General features: G+C 36.1%; 1 protein-coding gene and 1 long non-coding RNA gene across 4 annotated transcripts in view; one reads left to right on the top strand and one right to left on the bottom strand.

The window, feature by feature from the left end:
- Nucleotides 1-4,817: 4,817 nt before the first annotated feature.
- Nucleotides 4,818-21,086, bottom strand: part of LOC139816739 (uncharacterized) — a 93,378-nt gene continuing 77,109 nt past the window's right edge. Inside the window, exons 1-3 of one of the 2 annotated variants that reach the window (XM_071784449.1) lie at nt 9,302-9,609; nt 6,348-6,947; nt 4,818-5,890 (exon numbers count right to left, since the gene is read on the bottom strand). In XM_071784449.1, the coding sequence (XP_071640550.1) occupies nt 5,790-5,890; nt 6,348-6,947; nt 9,302-9,323 (723 nt within the window). In that variant the 5' untranslated portion in view covers nt 9,324-9,609 and the 3' untranslated portion in view covers nt 4,818-5,789. Of the gene's footprint in view, nt 5,891-6,347; nt 6,948-9,301; nt 9,610-21,086 lie in introns of those variants that run through there. The other variant, XM_071784450.1, reaches the window with a different exon arrangement.
- LOC139816742 (uncharacterized) overlaps nt 17,812-21,086 on the top strand; it is a 10,898-nt gene continuing 7,623 nt past the window's right edge. The window contains exons 1-2 of one of the 2 annotated variants that reach the window (XR_011733073.1): nt 17,812-18,313; nt 19,598-19,869. This is a non-coding gene — a long non-coding RNA (uncharacterized lncRNA). Of the gene's footprint in view, nt 18,314-18,610; nt 19,870-21,086 lie in introns of those variants that run through there. The other variant, XR_011733072.1, reaches the window with a different exon arrangement.

Raw genomic sequence — 21,086 nt, 5'->3', positions numbered from 1 at the left:
ATGTGTAATAAAAAGTTGATATAATTTTTTTTCAAAAAATGTTTAAATCTATATAAACTCTTTAATAACGTCTTGTTACATGCAAATGAAAAAACCTGTGCCATTTTATACAACAATGAATATTCCTTAACGCGCATAATTTTTTAAATATTACTTATTTCTCGAAATAGAGATTAAAATTAGTAACTGCATATTACAATTTTTCGGTTAAAATATATTTTTGCATGTTAAAACTTTTTACTTGATTAATTTCCCTCTAATTTTCTTTAGCCGATGCTTCTGTTAATGGTCTCAAAGATGCAATAATAACTTAAGATCTTCAGAGAGTATGCCATATATACATTATCGATATTGATGGTAGCATCGTGTTTGCAAGGATTAACTTTGGTGTAACCATGTAGTAGCCTTCCCGGTGTAACGTCGCACACCAGCGGTTTTCCTCGAGTTCGCGAGAGGAGAGAAACATAGGCGGTTAACTTCGGTTTGAATTAATAAACGAGGCTTGGCTTCTAATACTGAGCTTAACTCAGTTTAGTTTGCCGATCGAGGTCTCCTGCACCGAATTCTAATCCGATTGTGCAGATCACGTGCAATATGGGATGGCGATATAAGCGCGCTATAACGTATCCGAGTAAAGTTATATGCGATAAATATGATTTCTTAATGAAAATATAACTAAACGTCAATAGGATACAGATAAATGTAAAAGCAGGAACTACTTTTTAAAGCAATGATATTGAAAAGAAGTATTTATAGATTTTTACATTATCGCATTGTATCACGAAGAAAAAATCTGTCCCACTTGCAAATATTGACATTTCCTCTTGTGTACTATTCAAATAGTATTGCAATAACATGACGTAAATTAAATTAGTTTGGTGCAAGGCACTTTTACAAATCGTGTGTCTAAATGAATTAATGTCCGAGCCATCAGACGCTCCAACAAGATAAAAATAGATTAATAGAGATTCATTATAGAACTTAAAAGATTTCATCAAGAACAAAAAGACGCATCTATATCGTCTCGATTGCTGCCATGCGATCTGAAAACATGCTCGTAACGCGGCACGATCTATAAAATCGCATCGCAGAGAGGATCATCGATAGTTCCTCGCCGAGCTACTGGATGAGTGTTTCTGCAAAAGTGGTAATATCGATGGCGAAACGAGAGGAGAGGTGCGGCAGGGACGCGACAGGCTTGAATCGAGAATATAGATACCGGCAATCGCGAGGGAAACCATTAAGGGCTGTTTCTGAGGCTTATCGTAGCTGTGCAGCGAGAACGCCAAAGCAAGGAGGGCTCGACCCATTCAATTGTCGCGATAACGTCGGGATTCGAGTCAAGACGCATCAGACTTCGGCCGGAAACGACCACGTCCAAGAGTTTCCTCCCTCGTTTAGCCCTCCCTACGAACACTCGCGTTTCCGACCTTGCACCCCTTTTGCTTCGTCCTCCACCAGAAGATTACAACCTTGAGATGTAATATAGATATTGGTAAAATGCCACTTCCTCAGTTATTCCGGCCGATCAAGTATTGTTGACCCGCAATTTCATCGCGGTTAGATATAATTCCTAATCACTTATCCGCTATAAAATCTCAACGAAATTTCAAGCCTTAACAATAAATTCCTCTATCGTTAATTCTGATAAAGTATACTTAATAAAATAAATAAGAGTGATTTAGATAGTTATGCATATTAGTTTTATATTCGATTTTCTTTCTTTTCATATGGTAATTTATCACAAGAGACGATTTTATAGTATTAAAAGCGCGAATTACGAGTAAGAACGGGCGGATTAAACATCCGCTGAAACGTTTGGGCATTTGAGCGTGTAATTAAAAACACGAGAAAAAACGGTAATTTGGCTTTCAAGAGTCGGCGGGAGGGCCGCGCGCGCGTTCCCGGGAAGACCAGAGCCGTGCCATCAATTTCCGCTTTGGCCCAATAACCCCACCTCTCCATTCGCGCCACCACCGCCGACTTCCGCTCAGAAAGCACGAAGCATTCCCTTCCGCCCGTAGTTCGTCATGTGTACATGACAATAGAATCGCGAGGGTTCATGCATAAATGCGACGTAACAATAAACAGAGCGGTGCTGGTTAAGGGCACGGGGGATGAAGCGTGGGAGGGAAGTGACCCTTCAAAAGCCGTCATAGCCGGAGGATCAGAAACCGATATGAGATTCGGGCCATATATGAATGATGTATCGCGCTTCCACGCAGCCACGCTGCACCACACGTACTATTTCTGTCGCGTTATTACGAGAGCGCGAGTAAGAAACCGTGAAAATGCTTCATTCGAAATTTTCACGCGCAACGGTCATCAATGCGCATTCTCAAATTTGCCGAATGTACATCATAGAAAGAAGAATCTGTTGTAAATTGTGAATTTAACTTCGGTTAATGCGCACACATTAAAAGGCGACAGTAATTAACAAAAAACGCGACGATTGTAAATGGTATTACAAGATAAATAAGATTCTGTAATTTATAATTAATCAATATATCACATTTCTAGAAGAATCACAACTCAAAAATTCACAAGTTTTAGGAGAGAGAAAAAAAACAAAAATTTAATTCAATTTTGGGCATACTTTTTATGGGCTTAACTCAAAATCAAAATTTTTTGAGTTGTGACAGTATTCTTCTAGGAGTGCGATATGTGAATCATATATGTGCGCAATCGTATGTATGGCTGCGCTTCTATCTTCCAGCTTATATAAGAGCTATCTAAGAAAGTAAAACATTAAAGACGATACACGGTTGTCGAAGGAAGGGCAGTAATAGTTTATGAAGCGAGTTGTTTCGCGCGTGCAATCACGGTGATGCTTATACGAAAATCTGCCTTTTTCGTTCTTTCATTTTTTATCTCGTCTCTGCATTTTCTTTCGGGATCAAAGATATTTCGACTTGTGTCCCAAAAAAGAGAAATATGTATATTATTTTTTCATATCATCTTCGTATAAGATGTTAAGACTTTTGCGAAATGACTCAAGCTACATGAGAGAAAACACTAATAAATGTATTATTTAAAAAAATTTTCTTTACATACATATATGCGTTTTAATTTAATTAAATTCAATTGAAAATGTTTTAGCCTCGACGTTCTTGTTCGTGAAAATTCAATATATTTCAAATTGAGATGAAGCGTTTAACATTAAATTATAAAAATAAAGCATTTTGTACATATCCCTGAATATTCAGTGAAGATAAAAAAGTACAGAATGTGAGGCATTTAAAAAGTATTTTGTCAATAACTGCACATAGCTGCATAAAAAGATGTTAGAAGTTTAATTAAAACAATCCAACGAGCAAAAAGTTTGTGAATAGGTATGCTCTTTAAAAAATTCTTGAATCAAATTAAAAGTCCTAACGACGCGTGTCGGCTCGCTACTCTGATTATTTCAATGGCAATTGAGATCAAACGAAGTGTAACGCGCTACACATTTCTGAATGAAGATCTACACGTATATCTCCACTCTCTTTACTCTCTTTATCGAGGTCGCTACAAGAGTAGCGAGGAGCCTCGTTTACAGAGTAAGTACGACCCCCGTCTCTCTGCCGGATTAGATACTCGTAAACTCTTACAGGTGACAGGAAGATGAGGAACGCGGAGGGGGGGGGGGGCGAGGGATGGAAAGGGGTGGCACTCAGGTCCATGAAGAAGATACGAAAGGAAGAAGGAGGCGGAGGGGTTTGATGGCACGCGGGGACCGAGGTTGCCTCGAGTGGCGAAACGGCTGAAAGTTCCTTTCATGTAAAGTAATTAACTACCGGCAACCGTTGACAAACACCTTACCCTCGTTCGCGGGCATTCTGGCCTCGAGTGTCCCGGCGTCGTTTTCCTAGCATGAATCCACCACCGCCGTCCACCCCTTTACTCTTTCAAGGGAGAAAATTTTTGTATTTTTTATCAGCCCTCCAACCTTTCGTTTTCCTCGCTGCTCTCTGGTCGCTAACTTGTCTAGCTTTATAACCTGCGTTCCTTTTCGTTCTTGAGGCTTCTCCTCTCCTGCATTAAGCTTCTATCATCTTTGATCCTCTTCGGCTTTTGCGCAAACCACTGGCCGACGAAAATCGACCTTACCCTTTTATTTTATGAGGCCTTTTATTATCATATATATTTTCAACTAGAAACCCGTACCTCAAAGCGTTATAAAAATTGTATGCACGTGCAATTTTTCATCTTAACGTACACAGAGATTAGTTCTTTGCATATCTAAGTACTGGCCACAAGAAAAAGAACCATAATTTGAATTGCAAAATGCTCAAATTAATAAAGGTTTTAGCAAGACGTATGTCCAACACTTTTACATAAAAACTATATCTTATTTTTTTAAACGTATGTAAAAATATATCCATCGAGATATTCGGATACCTTTAAAACGGTTTATTACTCGGTATTTAGCTAAACTACAAGTCTATTTATGATCTTAGTAGTTTTATTCATTTTTCACCCTGAGAATTTGCCTTCGGCTACAAACTTTCACATCTCTCAGGATATTTAGACTTTTCTGATCACCTATTCTCGAGAGATACAAGTCTGTATTTTTAATCAGTATACGATGAGCGCCTCCATTTACCCTTCCCTTTCTTAACTTTATTGTTCAGTTACCTTGCCTTCCACCACGATGTTATCTACTTCTTCCTCGTCTTCCACTACTTCGTCATCGGCGTCCCATCGGGCCAATAAGCGTCGAAGTTTCTACGTTAAGTGGATAACGGGCTTGACAAATAATTATGAACTTCGTACAACGTCGCCAGCGTCATTTCAATTAATTACAGATTTATAAATTACATAAAAAAATTAATAAATTAATAAGACTATATACATATATTTAAAATAATATAATACAAGTCACAATAACATACAAAAACGTAGGTACTTAATATTATGAAATTCGACAGCCATTTCTTAGTTTAAAGTAGATACTGTTATTGCAGATATACTTACTATCACTGCTACGTACTTTAACTTTAAAAAATAATCATTTCTCATGCATAATTGTATCAACACGCACTTTTTTCATTTATAATAAGCATGAAATAATCACAATATAAATGATAAACGCAAAATAAAATATTTTAGTTCAATTTATACTATATTTGAATTTTATTTCCTAATAAATCATGTTATCGCTAAGGAAAGAATAGAAGTGACTCATTTTAGATTATTTTGCATAATGCTAAATCAATTGTAATTGCTTTAGTTATTTGCCTCTTTTCTAACACCAATATAAAGATGTATATCGTCAGTTACGCATGCATAAAAATTAGCACTGCCGTGTTTCCTAGTTATACAAAAAAAATGTCATATAAATTAATGGCATTATTTACATCCGATTAAACTTCAGTCGTTGTATTTTACATTATCTTATCTCAGAAAAACAATCGTAGAAAATCTACACATAAAATGAAAAAGAAATAAGTATTAATCAGCAATGATGCAATAAATATGTATTATATATACTTTCATATTATGTTATCTCAAAAAAACAATCGTAGAAAATCTATACATATAAAATGAAAAAGAAAAGTATTAATCAGCAACAATGCAATAAATATACTTTTGATATGCTTCTCTACTTAATGATAGACTTCGGTGAGAGAAGTATAGAAAAAGAGACAGAGAAAATTAGAGATAACCAATATGAGCTATCTCAGAAACTATATATCCCGCTAAAGTAAATTATGTTAGGTTAATAAAGTCTAATTATAGATCGTTAATTAATCTCTCGTAAGTTGGAATTTAACACTTTCGAGGTATTCATCAATTCCATTGATAAGCTATCTTCGCCACCAACTCTTTTCCATGATGAAGCGAACCATCAAGGAGAGGGCCATGAGAAAGATGATGACCGCCGCTGCCACAAGGATAGCGCCGTATCCTGTTAAAAATTATTTGTGTTTAGATCTTTTTATATCTCTTTTTAATAACTGCATTTAGTATAATAGCAGATATTATGAGATCTTGTTGATTAATCTTAAATTTGACCTTGTCTATTATTGATGATGTAATGTTGCTACAATCACTCGCCTATCGTCGAGTTAAATTTTGTTGATATTATTCGCCAATTTACTCATATTCCAATATGCTGCTTAGATAAAATAATGACCCAATCAGCTTTTTCACTATCGTTTCTTACAAGTTGTTTATTAATAATTTTTATTTCTAACCAAGGAAATCTTCTCTATTGCGTGGAATTATGAGTTTTAGAATTAAGACAGATATTTTAATTCATTCAGAAAAGCTTTAAATGTAATAGCAATTAGTATTATTTCTATAATCTTTTATAATTAAAAAATACACGTAGCAAAGACCACAATTCAACCACCAATGCTCACTTCGTGATTTTCTATCGTCGATTTTTTCCGCGATCCCGTCGTCCGCCATTTCCCTCGGCACGAAAGAGCTCCTGCGGCAACCAAACTTGAAAAACTGGTAAGGCATTAAGGGCATCGGATACGACGCGTATTGACCGTTAATCCCTTCGGGATGGAAACTCGCTGCCGGTGCCAGACAGGCTTGGAAAGGTGTCAACGGTATTTCCATCCTACGAGTCGTCCCGTCCGTGGAATATGACGAATCGCCGAATGAAAAAAGTCCGTACGGCCAACCGATGTGATCCGGTGGCGAGATCGCGCTATAAGGCGGCGGAATCGTGGCATAAGGCGGCGGATCGTCATTACTCTCGTTGCCGTTTGCGACGATCGAGGACGGCGTTATCACAGCCGACAGACCGCTCGAGCTCTCCCCTATGTGTGCGTTATGATTTAATGACGCGGATTTGTCCTGAAGCGATGACGAAACGCCACCTTGAAGATACAACTCGTTCATGGACAACCGCTCGTCTGGTTGAAGTCTTCTCACACGTGTGTTTAGCGTGTCATCGCCTGCCTCGGCGCTCGGCAACAGCTGCTCGACCTCCGGGTTTGCCGAAAAATCTGTAATCAAAGTCAAAATGTATACAATCTTCTGATTAATAACATTTCTTCGTTAAATTAGTTCTAACTGGCGTAATTATTTGACAAAATAAAACTGAATATAATTAGATTGTATTCATACAAAATTTGTATTACAGTGATAAAAACTCATAAGTTTATTTTAAATTATCAATTTTCCTTTATATACTCTCCTATGTAAAAGTTTATGTAATTAAAACTAAAAAAATCACTAAAAAAACAGATGATTAAAATATTTACACAAAGTGTACCTCTAGCAAATGTACGTCAGTTAAAATTAACTCATGAATTGACTCATGCTAATCAGTTGACGCCATCAGTAAACACCGTCGCAGAAAAAAAATGATCTGATAATGCATTTTCCTAAGTTGGAGAACCATTTTATTTTTATACATTACCGACACGTAATCCGTTGTAAATCTCATGCGACAAAATATGAAGCACGAGCTATTTGAAAGATAACCGCGTGCACGCTACATGTAAATTTCAAGATTAGCTTTAATTTATGGTGTGCACCATTAGCATGGCACTGCGTCAACGGATTTTAAGCCACTGTTGACTCAAGAATATTTTATATCATTAATGCTTGTTTGACATGAATATTTTTTACAAGATCTTATGTGAATAACAATGTTTCGACAATTGTAACGTAGTCTCTTGTGTGTTTACTTTTTCGTTTTCAACGCACGATTTCTTTATTTCAAGCGGATATGGCTAACTCGAAAATTTATTACGCAAATACAGTATTCAATATGAGTATAATTGTGTGTATCCGCTGCACGGGCACATACGTTGCATACTCAATTAGCAAATACCTTGAAACTGTACTTTCATCTACGAAGGACAATTAACCAATTTGATGTATAAGGACCACGGCGATCTTTTAAAACTCAAATATTTCGTGTGACCCCCCTGAAGACTGTGGAAATGTACGAGAAAAAATTCCTGAATATGTAAGTTTGAAGAAAAAGTGATATAACGGATCTTTTGCATTACATAATTTTTTTTATCGTTTACGTTACCATTACCTTACAACGAACACGAGAAGAAGCTTTTTGATAGTTATTTTATGATAAGTACATGCATTACACGTGTCTGTCATTACAATTCTAATAAGTTGGATGACGTCCGTTTCAAAGCAATTAATAGCTAATAGATTCGCGAGAGCGCGTGCGTTCTCGAGTCGCGGCTATTTTACATTCAAATACTAACGCCAATTGATTAGCCGCTCGCAGTGTTTGTTTCATCGCCAAGTCCTTGAGAACCCGCAGCCAATATGTTACTATCACACTGTTAAAGAGCATAGTAGCGCTGAAGAAATACTTTCTATTATCGTAGACTTTGTAAATGGCAACGTGAGCCGAATTCCCGCGTCTATCGTTGCATTAAACATGGCGTCTATAAAGAAAGAGTTTCACCCAAAGCATCGGGCGCTTTTCATTCTGTCCAGCACATATTGCAATCTACTTAATGGCTAAATGATGTTGCCATCTGTCATATCCTATCTATCATAATTACTCGAAATATTCGTTTCTAAATCTATTCATATCAAGCGTGATATTCATATAAGATAATTTTTAATATACATCTATCTTTTAGTAACTCTTAGCTATACCATGAATATTATAAAAAAATTTTAGCAAGATATTTGCAATGTCAAAACGTTATAAATTCAATAGAAGATAATCGATTCCTGTATCAAATCTCTTACACATACACAGAAATAGAAAATTACAATTATAATACATAGTTATCTTTTATAAATCTACCAGGTACACAGAAAAAAAGAAATGTTAAATTAATAACACTGATACACTCGTATATGCAATAATATATAATCTTATAAGAATTTTAACTTTTTATTTCAATTTTTTTTCTTGGTTAAATTATATAAAACTTCGTTTAATATAAATGACTACTTTCAAGCAAATTTTCTTTGTTTAACGCACTATAATCGCATTTCAAGATTATACCCTATTGCGTATGTACGAGTATATCAGTGTTGATTTGACACTTCTTTTTTTTTCTTGTGCATAACGCGTATAATTTTTTTCTCATTTAGCAGTATTTCTTATCAATCATTTAAATAATAAACCCTAAAGAACTTCACAAAATTTTCAACAATCTTACGGGAGTCCTACTGAGCAGTATCCTATGCGCGATTCTACTCAATATTCAACAAAAACTGGTAAGATAACGGAGATTGAAATTCGCGCGACACGGGTGAATCGGAGAACTGATTTCCTTGTCTCGGAGCAAATGCGGTATCAGTATCACGCGCACTCAAAAATTCGCAAACATTACACGGGGAATTTATTTATATCGTACGCGCATACCTTTTCTAGCGTCCCTCGACATTTCTCCATGCTACGTATACGTAGACCTCTCGAATAACGACTGAGCGACAAGAATGTCGCGCGAGTATCGGTAGCGCGCGTCCGTGATCCGACTGGCGATCACGATGATACACCTGACTAAACGTACACAAGTACGCGGACACGCGCACCCACCCACGCACGCACGTAGAATGCACGCGCGTGCATACACGTGTAACTGCGTGCCGATTGCAGACCGACGATAAGAGATGCGTCGCGAGGATGACGCTCAACACAACTGAACGAACGGCGCGCACGACGCCAGCGAAACTGCGATCGCTAACGCTCGCCAATCGGCGAGCAATACGAACACAATGAGGGGGTGGACACGTGACCAGCCGTACCGATTCCGCAATACCATAGAGAACTCCCGTTGACCGCAGTCATTCAAGGTCAGAGGTACGTTGATTTCCGAGTAGGAAGAACGGAGTGATCGGACGGTCTCGCGAAGAAAGCGCGTTATAAAGTAGAGAAATCCGTCCTTGGTCAAACGGTCAAACGGGTCTTTATTACTAGAGATGTGCAAACTATTCGATTTAAATTCGAATTTCTAATGTTTCGAATCCGAATTATTCGAAAATGTCGACTTTAGATAGATCGAATACGAATCGTATGCATTGTCAATTTTATAAAATCATATTTCCCGTTAATAAACAAAAGTACGTTCATGTTAATAGGTGCATTCAGTGAGTGCATTCAGTATTATAACCGCTCACTGAGCGGCTAAGTAGCAATTAAAAAAGTTTATTTCTAATTTGTAACATGCCCTGTGACCCTAGCAAATTATAAGTAAAAGTTTGAATATGCGTGAAAAAATAATAAGCTATCTATAAGTACTGATAATAAAATAAACGATATTATTTTATTTTAATTTCTATGTATGTAATTGGATAACGTTATCGGATAATACATAAGAGTATCTTAATAATTTATCTATGATTTTTCGCGCCTAATTGATTCAGTTACTGCGACATTAAATAAAGTATATTTTATTAGTTTTATATTAAATATTTAAATGTGTTTTTTGCTTTAAAAAGAATTTATATTATATAATTAATATTATTTTTTCACATTAAAATATTCTTATATTATCTACGTGTTAAAATTCAGTCTAATAATAACAATTAAAAACACACTTCACATTTCAACGATTCGATTCGAAAGTATTCAATTCGTTTCGATTCGAATAAAATTTTGTCGATTTGATTCGACATCAAAAATCCTTGATTCGCACATCTCTACTTAATTATTACACCAGTTAAGCATCGTTAAAAACTATAAAATTTCTTAAATGCTCAACGAACATATTCTATAAATCACATATTTTATAAAGTGTTACTACTGTCTTTATCAATTAAGTAATAATTTTAGCTTCATCCAGCAATACACAAAATGTTGATGACCAAAACTTCGTGTATTACAAAATAAGATGAAGCAATTATTGGTGAGTCGTAAACAACATGGGATATAATGCTGAATTAGCATAACAGAAGAAACGGGTTAAGGTCGACGTCTGGTTTAACGAGCGGCCTCGACGCCAACAGAAGTTCCAATTATCCGAATAGAGTCGTATATGCGGTTTCAAGCGAGCAGACGTCGTAAACTTTGTTATAAAGCCTTTCGTGCAGAAAATTATATATCGATCAAGCTATTGAAGTGCAATCGAAATTGCACTCTGAAGCGTGTCGCGTATGCAAGACGGAAGAATACAAAAAATGGAAGGTATGGAAACGGGCATGAAAAATTTTACTCTTATAAGCGTTTTATGAGTTATTATTACTGCTTATGGTAAATCAGTGACCGACACCTGCAACAGCATCAAGAAAACTGCAATTAAACAATTATATTGTAATCGCTGACAATTATATAAAATGTAAATTATTTTATAATTATCATTGACGTCAATAAGCACGGGTCGCAAACGTGTCATTTATCCTGAAATTTATTAATGTTAATTGATTTATTGAAACAATTCTCTCTAAACTTATCTTTAATCTAACAGCGCGCGTACATTTATCGCATTATTCGTTTAAAAGTTGCCATTTGCATAATGCATTCGCGTTCACATTTTTAGAGGAATATTCCGTTCAATTTATACGACATAATAAAAGATGTGAGAGATATGTGATTCATATCGCATGCTGATATTTTATCTTATGCACGATCGGTTATAAATTACAATTGATGAATACAATACGTTCTGAATACCTAATCGGCCGTTTACGGTCGAACTTCGGCAAGGAATAAAATGATAATCCGGATATACAATGTTTTTAATTTTCCGACACGTATAATAAAACTCGATCTCGTGATGACGTGAGATAGCGACGGTATTCGTAATAACAACTTATTTTGCTGCTTTTCATGCGACTCAGCGCGGAGCGCGGAGCGCGGAGTACACTTCACACGGATACGCGCGTTATATTCGCGATTACGTGTCTCGCATGTCCTCCGCCGAGCGACGAAACGATCCCTCCGGAACGACGACGGAACGTTCCTTCCCCGGCCGGTCCTTTTACGGTCGTCGGAATAACACTCCGTCGTGATTTCTCGCGGATTCGGAGAAAACTCGGCCGGCGCGGCGCGGAGATTTCCTCGAGCCAGGTGTCATTCTCGTATGTTTTATTTCGGAGACAGCCGGCTGTCGTAAACTGACTACGGAATGAGACGTCTCACATTTTCGCGATACGCTACGTGGGCCGCAACAGTAAACTGTCGGCCTGATTCTTCACGGATAATTGAACGTGGCGTGAGATTTCCATCATTTAAATACTTTGTAAATAATACGAAACCACCAAATATAAATCAGGTCATAATAGGTAATAACAATTATATATAGTATGTATAATAAAAAATATTAATTATTATACATATAATAATTTTATGATAGTACGTTTTTTAAAAATAACTTGTATTATCATCGAAGAGCTTTGTAGCTTGTGTTATTAAGTACAGGCCAACCGATATCATCGGTAGTTCATACGAGACGCTATTAAAATTACAATCATAAGAGCAGCTCTTAATCTTCTAGGGTAGCTTTCAAGATTTCTCTCGCCTTTACTGCGTGGATGATACGGCGAACGGGGAAAAGGGAAAACGCACTTTCCACGAACGTTGGTCATAAAGTGGTGGGTTACTACCGGGGATGCGCACTACCACAGCTTCGCCTACGTGAAACTACTACTCTCATAGCACATCCGCGTTGTCGTCTCTTCTTTCCGTATGCGCCATATGCATAACTACTCACTCACAGCGTGTACATCCGCTGCGTGTCCCATAAGCGCACAGGACGTGCTTGTTAAAGTTTGACGTCGTGCCCGATGCTCGCGTGTGCGTGCATCGCGATGGGCATTGTATTTGGAAGACATAAACCGGAAGCGATGACGTTGCGGCCACAGAAAGCAATGATAAGCCGAACAATTAAAAATGTGATCAGGTTGCTTTCTTTATTCTAGAACGCGCTCCCATACATGACTGCAAATGAAAAATGTAATTGGTGAGCAGAAATGCCATAGGCCGTTCAATTTGACTATAACATCGAATTTCTTTGAACATAAATTTAAAATAAATTCTATTTAAAATCAAATAAATAATAGTAGATAAATTTTGTCTCTCATTGAGTCTCCCATTGAGGTATGTCCAAAAGCTGTAACAAATATGTATTGTTAAAAATAGCAAAAACAGATTAGTACGTTTCCCCGCGAAGAACATTGTAGCTTACAAACGGGTCGCAATTGCAGATCTCTATTAGAGACCCTCATCATCGATTTCCATTCTTTGGCTAACGACTTTACTGATGGTTACGAGCGAACGCTAAGACTGTCGGAAAACAAACGAACAAACGACTGTTTAGCCACAAAAGGCGAGAACGGAAGCTTGCACTCGCACACTTTATAGCAATTTTGCGCGAAGTTGCGGGCCCAAGTACACAAGTCCGACGTTCCAGGCTGTACCGGGTAGATTAGATTTGGCTTAAGAGTGGATGAACTGTCCTGCGATAAAAGCAGGTAATTCCGCGACACTCGCTAACTTCGACACGACTTGGGCGCCCGGAAAATAATCAGCCGCGGGGGTTGAGTCGGTGTTTGTGTCGACGGGCCACGACATAGACAAACCGCCTTGTTCCAGAAAGCCCCGTTACCTACGGCAGCCCGAGACGAGAAGGGACCGTCTTTGTGCACTGTGGAAATCGTAAGATTGGTATCGTCGCTCGGGCTGCCACCCGGTATTGCGCTTCACGGCGGCATCACCGCCGTAGTGGTCGTCGCCTTTTATTTCGAGGGAAATTAACGACGACCGCTGAGTAATTGTCGGGCGTTAAGCTCCCGCGGAACGTAATTACGCGAGGACAAAGCGCTGCACGAAGTAAATACGAAAACGCGGCCGCGGGACGAATTTGTCGCGGCGCTTTCGAAGCGACGAAACTTCTTCGGAACTCCATCGTCGGCTGTTGTTCCCGTTTGTGTGAGTCTGAAGTTTTCTAATTGACGAAAGAGTGTCTTCACAGCAAAAACCTGCGACCAGATAGTTAATAAAATTTAGGTAATAGTTATGTCGATGCGGCTACTGGCAATGATAATGTCGCTTTTCTAAATATATGAATATATTAAAAAATTTTATTTTTTAAAAATAAATGTTTTAAAACTAAATTTTACACATCTTTCTTTTAAACGTATGCAAAATGAAATAAATTATAAAACCTGAATATAATAAAATTAGCTGTATCTTCTAATAAAGTAGCGAGAAAAACGTTGCAAGTTTGCAATATTTTTTTGCACTACTTTTGTGCTATTTCTTAGAAAATATTGTCAAATTTTAAGAATTTTATACAATACACCAATATAATGTTTTTAAAACATAAAGTTTATTGTTATTCTCTATGTAGAATTAAAAGAAGGTTACGCTTATATCTCGAAGAAGAAGAATTTTGATTCCTAAATATATTTAATTTTTTTTTTTAATATTTTAATAATTCATGAGGTAGTACTAATAGCAATTATAATACAGCATAATACAAAAGTTCTTTAGATTGATCTCTCAAAGTTGTGTCTACCAAGACCATATTCGCTGATTATCTCAAAAATTCATGGATACCAGACGATCGATTGTGGCGATTATCTCGCGGGAAACGTATCCGTTGTACCGCTGGTAACTTCTGACGTGAATTAAGCGCCGCGGTGTTGTAATTACTGCGAGAACAAAGCGCGAGGCACGCGCGATGTGCGCGTCGAAGTAAACACGAAGATATAATGGCACGAATTTGTCGCGTGCCGGCACAGGCGTACCGCTGCATTCGTTATCGGTGGCTATTGCGACTACAGGTGGGACCCGCCGCTGCAATTTAAAAGTCCATTTGTTTCTGGATAACGTCAGGAAACGCCGACGCCACCGGCACGCGCATTTTATCCGAAAAATATTGAGACTGAAAATAGTATACGAGGCCGACACGTAGAAAGAAACGTGGCACGAGTACAAAGTGCACGCGAGAAGGTCGTAAAAGGAAAAGAAGGATGTTAAATGCGCAAGAACAAAAAAAAACTCTTGTCGATAGTCTCAACCTGTTATAAACATGTTGACAAAATTTCCGATATTCGCCGAGAAATGAAAATAATGACGGGTCATATAATAGAATAACGAATGTTTATAACTGCTTTTATCAGTTTTACTTTATGAATGGGTGTAAATGGGTTTATCACTTTATGAATGGATGAATACATATATGATAATTATTTTTTTTTTTAACAAAGAACATAGTATTATGTGGTTAATCATGTATAATCGGATACTAGAATTGCTATACATTAATGAACAACTCATATAAGCAAAAAAACACATAATGATAATGATGATTAATTCCTTTAATTTCTAAGTGGAACATAATGTCTCCTAAAGAGGTTTCAGTAATCGCTTCAGATGTCGGGTGATTGACCCACAACACTCTAAGGTCTAAAACGATGTATATAATGATGTTGTGTATTTTATTAAATATTTGTCTCCTTTTGCTGACGCATATACTTGCAATAGCTTTTTCATTAATAACTTATTCATGTTTTAATAAATAATATCTTTGGCATCATATACATTTATATAAATTTAAAATATCACACATATCGATCAGGGATATGTTTTCTCAACATCTACAGATATATTCGTCATACGAAATATTTATTTTTTCAGCGAGCAAATCATCGGTATTATTAAACGCACACTTGTACAGAGTTTTACAATTCTACAAGCCATTCTTGACAAAATTTATTGCAATCCTGTCAAAATTCCGATCGACCTCTGTCCTTTCGACCATGTAGCATCACGAAATGTTAGCTCTTAAATTTTTTCAATAATGAATAAACGATTTCTCTAAAAATAAATTTTTCTCGTTTTAATTCTTAATGTAATTATTAATAATTACACAATCATTGGCTTATATAAACTTTATATGCATCCTTACTTAATATTTTGAAACAACGTATAATATATAAGTTACGATAGTGACCTCGACATTTATGATTTTTCGGACTAATTTGAAAGAAAAAAAAAACGAGAGGGAGAGAGAAAGTCTTTCATTTAATAACCATCTATTAACATAAATTGACCTGTCGGTAGACTTTGCGGCCATTGCGTCAGTCTTTTTATCGTTTTGTGAAGCAAGAAATACGTGCCATGAAAAGATGCGTGTGCGTATGTAATATTTATACGCGACCTTGATGGGACATACACGTAAACATGAAACAACTGCATGGATTTTATTTGCAACTTTTGCAAGTGAAGTGATCGCGAATGTTGAGCGTAACACCTTTCACCGGTTGCATTCTTTGCACATGACGTCGTATTGAAAAGGAAACAATGAGAGCATGAATTGATCTCGATACGTAATTACTGTGTATCTTTTGTCATTTTAATCGAATCAGCAATTAACAGTAAGATTTTATGACTTCTTCAATCAATCATGTATGATTTTGTGTGTCTTCATATTAGCCTAAATTAAAGTCTCTCAAAAAGAAAAAATTAATAACATATCCAAAACTTGTAATTGTAAAAAAAAAATGAATAGATGTGCATTCTATAATTGTAGCTATTCTTGAATGGAAGGATATCCAATGCCATTAAATCAAATACACGCAGTTAGATTGATGTAAAATGCGTTTCTGCTAGACGATTCAGCTGTGAGCTGTGACATTTGTTCATGCATATTCTCGATTAGTTAATGATATTTGAGTTTCTTTACGGATCAGCAGACTCGACTGTATAGCTGCGAATAGAAATAGCAAAGTTGGAAGAGTTGACGGCTTTTCGCGTGCAAACATCGTACGAGGTAGTAAATGCGGAAGAGCTTAGTAGAATTTGCGCGTCCGCGAACATCCTGATTTGCATGTGCTTCGTAGTACACGGATGGGAAAACGTGTTTTGGAATTATGATTTAAATAACAAATCGCATGGGTTAAACGAATGACTATGAACCACTGAAACGTGATCTCCCTATTTTCGCCATAAACCTCATGTTAAGAAGAATTTATTGAGACTAATCTACTGTGCATATGTACGCGTATATTATTGTATATGCATATGCATACCTACATATTTAGAGCTGTTTTAATAAATCATATATGTATAGATATATATTTTATTTTATAACAGGTTATATATATGTGTTATAAAAATTGTTAGCAAGAGTGTATAATATTAACGAAATTATTATAATCATATTCTCACACAATATTATAAAGAAATATACGGTAAATCTGGAATACTGTTAAGTGAAACATTCTAAACACGTGAACTATTTCAGGGCCAAGCATACTGGATTAGACAACAAAAATAGTTAAGCAGTATACATTGTTTGTAGATTGAAATTTTCCATTACAAAAGTCCCCTATACAATTGTAACTCCACTTCGACATTCCACTTAATATTGATGACGTATGTAGTAATGATAAATATGTAAAAGTAGTGATAAATATGTAAAAGTAGTGATAAATATGTAAAAGATGACTAATGTATGGATTTAATGTCGAGGAGATACGTCGAAAGATATATATGTGATGTAGAAGATCAGTCCACTAATTTAATTTTAGCTGTTATTTTTTAAAAAAGTAGTCACTTATAAAAATACCCGAGAGTGATAGGTCGGTCGATCGCTTTCGTATACATCTTATTATTGGACACACAAGACATCTTTTATGAACTTTTTGGAATAATTCGTTGAAATATATTCGTTAATCATCACTGGCAAATTACGAAATTGTTTATTTTTTTTCTTATGAATAATATTTTATATTCTGAATTAAAAGAGAGACATTTCTTCTTTAAAAAGATATGTTTCTTCTTTAAGAAACTAATAAAACATAATTTAATCCACTAATTCGTACAAAAAATTGTACTTTTGTATTATACAACAATTGTATTATATATTATAGGTACATATTTCATGAGTAAAGTATATAAGAAATTGAAAGGAAGATAACCGATAAATGAATGTCCTCTACGCGTTAATGCGCATTGCAGTGTTCTCGATCTCACGAACTTTAATCGCGCTTCTATGACTCAACTTTAACTCTAATTAAAACTAATTATAATATCAATCATAATCTTGTTACCACGAGCTATTGTCTGCTTATCTAACTCTTTACTTCTGGGAAAATTTGTACATGCAGGTATTACGATGACGTTTTACACACGATGGCATGGCTGTAGCGAATTACCGCGGATGTCACATTGCCATTTTGCTTCCTCGCTGACAGAAACCACCGTCACACCCGGAAATTATGTGGCGTGAATTCAGTGCCTTAACGTTCGACAGCCTGTCTGAGTACATTTTCCGGCGCTACACGTTAGTCGCCGAAGTCTCGCGGAAGCACGACCTGACGTTTTAAGATCGTATATTACCGCGTTACAGGAGTTACACGTGACATTTCCTGTATCACGTAAATCGTTACCGCCAAATACGTTTCATTTTACATCGACTAATACATAATGGTAAAATTTATTAATAATATTGTTATTTAAAATAACATTATTTGAGAAAAAATACACAGATAGAACAAAAAATTTTTATAGATAGGACGATGTAAAGGCGATAAAAAAAGATAATTATTCGAATGTCTGTTTCATAAGTAGTTAATAATATTTACGCGCAAAATATAAAATTAATAATATGAATAGTATTTTTTATTAAATACATAATTAACTGTGATTAATGTTCACAAATTTACATGCATTTAACATTTATTTAATGCATATACGTTTATTATATATCACTTATAGAATGTTTTATCTAGGTTATCTGAATTAATCTGTTTAAACAAGATTAGAATAATTATTTTTTTATGCTGCATTTAAAGAAAGAATAAAATTAAATAAAACGTGGTTCATTAATTGTCCTATTTACATAAATCTAATAACTTGATTCAACTTCTATCTGCAATTTAAATAAAGTCTCATCTGCATTTTATGTTTCACAATCTGACATCTTACATGTTAAATTTTTACATATATATTTGCAAGTTCTATTTTGTTACGTTTATCGTTTTTTTATACAGAACGTCATTTCTGTATCAGATTACTACTTCTTTCTCTTTTGTCAAAGTACGAAATTGAATATTTGGAAAGAAAACTGTTGTCTATGAATTATGCATATCAAACACATATATATTCAGGAAGAAACTCGTGAATAAATAGTTACATTTTTAGATCATTACTATCAGCTAAGTAGTATTCGTATTTGATTGCTACTAATGCTAATTACAGCTAATTCTATTCTGAGAATGCATATAATGTTTGACGTATTAACAGACTACGTCATACTACGATACAAGACTTTAATAATACACATGTCAGAAGAGTTGCAACTCACAATAACATTTTTTATTAATATCGCATATTTTCCGTATGTTTCTTACCAGTAATTCTAATGTCATCATTTAATAATTACGACCAGTAATTAATTCCCTATCATTCACCTATTAACCTTTAACAAAGAAATTATCTTATCTACAAGATATTTAATAGCTTGATTTACTCTTACTACAGCAAATTTCTTTCTTTCTGAAAGACTCTGATGTAGAATGAATTCTAAATATGTATTTGATTATTCAACAAGTTGTTTCTATCTCGACATGCATGCCAGTCACACCACTGATCAGTTCAAATTTAATGTGCTCATAAAAAATGTCTTTAAACAACGATTCCTATGCTCGGCGTCAATTCGTACGTCGCCAGAAACAATCGAGCGTATACGTGCGGCCTCTTTTGCACACATAGATGGAAGTTTGATTCGGTCGATGACACGGATGCCACACACGCAACTTCTTTCCGTCGTACCTCTCAACATTGACGAGTGAGCGACGAGTGTCACATTCGGCGCCAGGGTGACTTGCGGAGCGACGGCGCCGCAACGACGTCGTTCGAAAGAAAGAAACAAAAAGCGGGAAAGAGGGTGCACGATAAAACGACGTGCGTGGACGGCCGGAACGACGGGCAGGAGACGAGATGCAGCCAGGGAGGCCGCGTGCCTCGGCAAGAAGTAGCGAGAGGTGAGGGAGGGGACAGAGAGAGGATGCATTCGATGAAGGCGCTTATCGCGAAGCGAATGACAATCCGAATTTTCGTTGTTATAGAAACGGCTTGTGCATTTTTTTTACAGACACGCCCGGTTGGCGCCGAAACCATTGATTAAACCCTGGCGCCGACCCATTTTTCCCCTCTCTCGCGACCTGTTCTTCTCCCCTCCTTTCCCCAGCCTTTTCCCCGAACCTCTCAAGCCATCACATGCGCCCCGTACGAGGCAAACTTTTTGGCAACGAAATACACTCGCCGTTATTGCCGCGCACCGATTGAGAATCACTGGGATCACTTGGCTCACCGGACTAATCCATAAACACCGTTCCTCTCGCGCAGCGTCGCAGCATCTATCGCGTATGGGAGCTTTAGAGCCGAAAGTCGACACTCGATAAAATACGAACACGACACACATCGCTCGCGAGACTTTTTTCCCTCTGATATTGACATTGCAATGCTTCACGCGAGAGTATGACTCGATCAGATAGCGATTTGATGGAAATGCGTTTCCTCTATATATAGAGACAGCAAGGCAAACCAACTACGCTATACGCGAAACAAAATGTAAGAATCGTTAACGATTGTTTTAAATAAATTTTTCTTTATCTTTTTTCTTTTTATTATTACAATAACTAATTATATAAATAATTAATAATATGAATAACTCATTTTTGTACTGTTAATTGCGTGTTTTACAACATAATATATTATGTATTTAATATATAAATATTGTATATAATTTCATTTTTTTATATTACAAAGTTGTACGAGCATGTTCCGGTTCTCAAAAACGCGACCTCCTTATCAAAAGAGGAAGTATATTCAAAAGAGTATTACATAATATACGACGAAAGAAAAAAAGCATAAAACTCTTTCTATTAAAATAATTAAAAAACCAGCACTTATTGGATTCGCTTATCCACTATCTTCTGAATAATCTTGCGATAATTTCTATATATAACTCGAATAGTTCACATCTGACTCGATTCCACTATAATTGTATCCTTTTCCTATTATATTATTATATTATATAATTATATTAATCATAATATATCATTATGATATTTTCAAAAAAATACAACATTATTGCAAATTAATTTAATACTGCACTTTAAAAATTAATTACGATTTTCCTCATGTACTTTTCATATATTTTTAATCCGCGATTATGTTAAATGCTGCTCGTTATATG

Source organism: Temnothorax longispinosus, chromosome 7, assembly GCF_030848805.1.
Source record: "Temnothorax longispinosus isolate EJ_2023e chromosome 7, Tlon_JGU_v1, whole genome shotgun sequence".
In the NCBI taxonomy this organism is placed as follows: domain Eukaryota; kingdom Metazoa; phylum Arthropoda; class Insecta; order Hymenoptera; family Formicidae; genus Temnothorax; species Temnothorax longispinosus.
This window is presented reverse-complemented; position numbering and strand designations above follow the sequence as displayed.